Consider the following 6,126-nt stretch of genomic DNA (forward strand, 5'->3'; position numbering starts at 1 on the left):
AAAAAAAAAAAAAAAAAAAAAATTCCTAGAGACCTACAATTTATATCACAAAGGTGTTGTCATCTTTTATCACTGCTTGCTTTTTGGGTGAACTGGCTCTTCAATAAGACCATAAACTTTTTGAGAGCAGAATTAATATCTGTATGTTTCTTGAATCCCTAGTAACACCCAAAATGTTTCATTACCTTGTATTGTAGACCCTAAAGAAAAGAACACATACATACGTAAAACTTTTCTGAAAAATGTTCCATTTCCTCTGTTCTCTTGGATTTAAGTAAAATGCCTAACTTCAGAAGATAAAATCTTTTAATGAATATTTCATAGATAATGCATTTTATTATTAATCTTCAAAATCAGAATAACCTTCCTTATAAATTACCTGGTACTTCTATCCGCTTTCTTGCAATATTGTAAAACTACTTCCTGTAAAATAATGAATGATCACTGCTCTTTAGATAACAACATCTGCTATACATTCACAACCTTACTATATGACTTGTTACTTTGTAGATTTCAGTATGAAGATGTTCCATTTTAGACCACATTCAAGAATCTCATTATAACGGAACAAAGTTAAAATGAGATTGAATTTATTTGGAAAACATTAGCTTTCAGCTTTTTTTTCCCCCTCTATATCACCTAACTAACTGGAATTGTTTATTGCACAGATCAGATTTTTCTTTTGAACACTGAACGGCCTTTTGTATTATCTTCTGAATTCACCATGAATTCTTTAGGTTCCTCTTAAGTTGTATAGTACCTGAAACTGAACACCACACTCTAATATTAGAGATCTGACAGGTGTTGAGTGTTGTGTAAAATTTATCATCATGGTTCTGGAGTCATATGTTACACTTTAAATGTGCACAGTATTCCCAGAAACAAAACCGAAGTTCTCTCGACCCTTACTTGTTACCTTCCTCGCTTCCTTTTGCTTCACAGGGCCATGTAGCATTACCACTGCTGTTGTCAGTAACAATAGCTAAGTTTTGTAAGAATTCCAGATTGCAGGGTAGAAAGATCATAACTGTGAAGTTAGACTGACCTGTGTGGGCTCTGTCACTGCCCAGTTGGCAGTTTTAGGCAAATCACTTAACCTGTTTCAGCCTCAGTTTCCTCATCTATACAATAAGCATAAAAATATCAATCCTGCAGGATTGGGATGTAAAGATTATAGATTGCCTCAACAGCAACAGCAAAAATTCCTGTATAAAAATGGGCTTGAATACACATTCAAAGAAGATATGCAAATAGCTAGTAGGCACATGGAAAGATGCTCAACATCCCTAATCATAAGAGAAATGCAAATCAAAACCCATGGTGAGGTACCACCTCACACCTTTAGGATGGCTACTATTAAAAAAGCAAAAAATAAGCCGGGCATGGTGGCTCCTGCCTGTAATCCTAGCACTTTGGGAGACCAAGGCAAGAGGATCACATGAGACCAGAAGTTCAAGGCCAACCTGGGCAACATAGTGAGACACTGTCTCTACAAACAATAAAAAACAATTAGACAGGCATGGTTGCACACACCTGTAGTCCCAGCTACTTGGGAGACAGAGGCAGGATTGCCTAAGCCCAGAAATTCAAGGCTACAGTGAGATGTGATTGGGCCGCTCTGCTCCAGCCTGGGTGACGGAGCAAGACTGTCTCAAGAAACAGAGAGATAGAGAGGGATGAGGGGAAGAGAGAGGGAGGGTAGAGGGAAGAAGGGAAGAAAGGAAGGAAGGAAGAAAGAAAGGATGTAAGGGAGGGAGGGAGGAAGGGAGGAAAAAAGGGAGGGAAGAAGGGAAGGGAATTGGGGAAGGGAAGAAGGTAGGGGAATTGTGGAGAAATTGGAACCCCGGTGTACTCTTGGGAATGTAAGACGGTGCAGCCACTATGAAAAACACTATGGTGGCTCCTCAAACAATTAAACATAGAATTACCGACCAGGCACAGTGGCTCATGCCTATAATCCCAGCACTTTGGGAGGCTGCAACAAGAGGATTACTTGAGGCCAGGGGTTCAAGACCAGCCTGGGCAACATAGTGAAACCTTGGTTCTTACAAAAAATAAAAAAGTAGCCAGGCACAGTGGTGCATGCCTATAGTTCTACCTCCTTGGGAGACTGAGCTGGGAGGATCACTTGAACTGGGAGGTCGAGGCTGCCATGATCCATGATCACACCAGCGCACTCCAGCTTGGGTGACAGAGCGAGACTCTGTCTCAAAAAAACAAAAAAAAAATTGAATTACCATATGATCCAGCAATTTCACTCTGTGTGCGTATGCCCAAAAGAATTGAAAGCAGAGACAAAAACAGGTATTTGTATCCTCCTAACAGCATTATTCACAGTAATCAAAAGACAGAAGCATCCCCAGTGTCCGTCAGCAGATGAATGAGTCAACAAAATGTGGGTCTGTATATTCAATGAGATACTATTCAGCCTTCAAAACAAAGGAAATTCTGCAATAAGCTACAACATGGAACCTTCAGGACATTATGCTAAGTGAAATCAGCCAATCACAAAATGACAAGTACTGTATGATTCCACTAATACAAGGTACCTAAAATAGTCAGAATCGGAAAGGTAGAAAGAATGGTGGTCAGCAGGGGATGGGAAGAGAGGGAAATGGGACATTTTTGTTTAATGGGCACAGAGTTGCAGTTTTACAGGATGTAGAATTCTGGAGATGGATGATGGGATGGTCGTGCAGCGTGAATGCACTTAATGCCACTGAACTATACACTTACAATTGTTAGAATGGTAAAGTTTATGTTACATGTATTTTGCCACAATTTTTAAAGAAATATTATAGATTGTATGTGTATTATACCCCAGATTAGGTGGGTTTTTTTCTCGATTTTGCTTTTGAGGAAACTAAGGCAGAGAGAAGTTAAGTAGCTTGTCCAAGCCACACAGTCAGTGATGGAGCTGAAATTCAAACCTAAACAGTTTTTTTCCAGAATCTGCTGAACTGCCTCTTCATCTGAAAACTCTGGGCCCCTCAAGGTGATTTCATTTTATCAGCTTCCTTTCCTAATGAAGTTGAGCGGCTGGTGATCAGGCCCTGAGGCCTCCGCCTCCCTGCAGTATCTGGTTATTATCTCAAATGGCTCATTAGGGGGATGCCTGGCAGTAGGGGGGCATATGTAGTTTAGGCTGGCTGTCTCTTTATCCAACGATTGAACTTTCCCTTATTTAGATGGAGGCAGGCCTGGAAAGGGAAAGATAAGGAGCAAGGTGAGCTTTCTGCCTCTACTCCCCTGGGTGGGGGTGGTGGTGGTGATCTTTCCCACATGCCCGAACCGCCTTTGAAGGGACAGCAATTCTGACTGGCAGAGGAGACATGGATGTGGATGAATCTCTGCAGCAGAGGGTGGAGCTGAAGTGGGGAGGTAGGAGGTGGGGGAAAAACGAGAGGGCTTGGGAATCACCCCTGGATTAGTTAAGAGAACATTCTCTGCAGGTAACAGAAACTCAGAGAAATCAGTGGCAGCGTAAGTAAGGGATTTATTTTTCTCACAAGTCAAGAAGTCTGGAGACAGGAGGTCCAGGGCTAGTGCTGCTCTTCAGAGACATAACTGAGGAGCCAGGCTGCTCTCTTTCTGCTCTACTAACTCTAATGCATTGGCTTTCATTTTGCTGGTCATAAGATGTTTCTGTTCCTACTGGCATTGTGTCCACGTTCCAGTGAGAAGAGGGGGAAGGGCAAAAGACAGATGCCAGCTCAATCTGTCCCCCTTTCAAAAACACTTTCTTGGAAGCCCAGCAGTTCTAACTACCATATCATTAGCCAGCACTGGCTCCCTTGCCTACTTCTCCTTAGCAACAGAGGTGTCTAGAGAGGTGGTCTTTTCTCTGGGCACATTGCCTTCCCAGTCAGATCTGGGCTCTTTTATTGAGGAAGAAGGGGGAATGGCTAACGATATACATCTACTGGTTTCAATCACAGCACGTTTCCTTTCCAGAGACTCCACCCCTGCTGGAGGGAGTTCATCACACTTCTGCAGCCCCTCTACCACCAGCTTCTTGACTGCTATAAATAGATATGTCGTTCCTTGACCCAAATTTGCCCCAGTCCTGTCAACTAGTACATGGGGTTGGGGGTCGCTGTTACCTTTCGGTTATAGTAACACATGAGAGCCGTCATGTTTCTGGAAGTGTTTAAAAGGTCACCAGAAATGAGGAAGATGGAAAAAATGAGCCATAGGGAAAAAAAGTACCCTATAAATACACTTACTAAAATTATAAATTTGCTCTAAGTACAATATAAATTTATGATATACCACATTCATTCACATAAATTATTTACTATTTGATTATCCTTCAGCTGAATAATGACTATGTATACTCTTAAATTATGGAGATTAATATTGTTATAACTTTAATTTTATTGTGACAGTAAATTCTGTTCACAAATGTTGTCTTCCTAAGATTTGCTCACAGTGCATGCAGCTGTTTCAAACACTGAGACAAGTTATTAATGATTCCTGTTCCATTTAAAGAAAAGCTTCTGACCAGGCGCAGTGGCTCACACCTGTAATCTCAGCACTTTGGGAGGCTGAGGCAGGCAGATCAAGAGGTCAGGAGTTCGAGACCATCCTGGCCAACATGGTGAAACCCTGTCTCTACTAAAAATACAAAAATTAGCTAGACATGGTGGCACGTGCCTGTAATCCCAGCTACTCGGGAGGCTGAGGCAGGAGAATCACTTCAACCAGGGAGTCAGAGGTTGCAGTGAGCCGAGATCATGCCACTGCACTCCAGCCTGGCTCCAGAGCGAGACTGTCTCGAAAAAAAGAAAAGAAAAGCTTCCTTGTGCTCAGGTCTATGCTGAGATTTCCCAAAAAGAATAGGACAGGGGCCTAGTAACTTGAAAAATTCAAAACAGAAGTTCACTCAGTAGTATTGAGTCATAATTTAAAAAAAAAGGATTTTAATCTAATAGTGAGTATAAAGCTACAGTAACCAAAACAGTATGGATGGACTATAATTAAATGTCCAGAAATAAACTCATATATCAAATGACCAATTGATTATTCAGTGGACTAGTCTCTTCGACAACTATTCAGTGGTACCAAGACTATTCAGAGTCTCTTCAACAACTGGCACTTGAACAGTTGGTTATCCACATGCAAAATAGTGAAGTTGGACCCCTGTTTCACATCTAAACAAATATTAACCAAAAATTGATTAAATGCCTACATGAAAGGGCTAAAACTATAAAATTCCTAAAAGAATACATAGGAATAAATCTTCATGTCGTTGGATTAGGCCACTGGTTCTTAGGTGTGATACCAAAAAGCACAAGCAACAACAAAATTAGACAAGTTGGACTTCATCAAAATTTTTAAATTGTGTGCTTCAACGGATACCACCAGTAAATGTGACGGACAAGCCAGGTGCGGTCGTGCACACCTGTAATCCCAGCATTTTGGGAGGCCAGAACAGGCGGATCACTTGAGCTCAGGAGTATGAGACCAGCCTGGGCAACATGGCAAAATCCCATCTCTACTAAAAATACAAAAATTAGCCAGGCATTGTGGCTCATGCCTGTAAGTCCCAGCTACTGGAGAGGCAAAGGTGGGAGGAATGCTTGAGCCCAGGAAGTGGAGATTGCAGTGAGCTGAGATTGTGCCACTGCACTCCAGCCTGGGTGAGAGTGAGATGCTGTCTCAGAAACAACAACAACAAAATGAAATGTAAGAGACAGCCCACAGAGTGGCAGAAAAATATTTGTAAATCATTTATATGGCAAGGGAGTTGTATCCAGAATATATACAGAACTCTTATAGCCCAGCAATAAAAAACAACCCAATTTTTTTTTTAAATCCAGTCTATCATTGAGGGACATTTGGGTTGGTTTCAAGTCTTTGCTATTGTGAATAGTGCCGCAATAAACATACACGTGCATGTGAATTTATAGTAGCATGATTTATAATCCTTTGGGTATATACCCAGTAATGGGATTGCTGGGTCAAATGGTAATTCTAGTTCTAGATCCTTGAGGAATCTCCACACTGTCTTCCATAATGGCTGAACTAATTTACACTCCTACCAACAGTATAAAAGTGTTCCTATTTCTCCACATCCTCTCCAGCATCTGTTGTTTCCTGACTTTTTAATGATTGCCATTCTAA

General features: G+C 41.3%; 1 protein-coding gene across 18 annotated transcripts in view; it reads left to right on the plus strand.

Annotated features, from left to right (window-relative positions):
* TTLL5 (tubulin tyrosine ligase like 5) overlaps positions 1–6,126 on the plus strand; it is a 300,796-nt gene that overhangs the window by 255,993 nt on the left and 38,677 nt on the right. The window contains exon 35 of one of the 18 annotated variants that reach the window (XM_017880554.1): positions 2,326–2,531. The exons of the other annotated variants lie outside the window; for them this stretch is intronic. Coding sequence (XP_017736043.1) covers positions 2,326–2,384 — 59 coding nt within the window. The 3' untranslated portion in view covers positions 2,385–2,531. Of the gene's footprint in view, positions 1–2,325; positions 2,532–6,126 lie in introns of those variants that run through there. 18 annotated transcript variants of the gene reach the window in all.

The sequence above is a fragment of the Rhinopithecus bieti genome, unplaced genomic scaffold (genome assembly GCF_001698545.2).
Source record: "Rhinopithecus bieti isolate Rb0 unplaced genomic scaffold, ASM169854v2 scaffold_11380, whole genome shotgun sequence".
Lineage (NCBI taxonomy): Eukaryota > Metazoa > Chordata > Mammalia > Primates > Cercopithecidae > Rhinopithecus > Rhinopithecus bieti.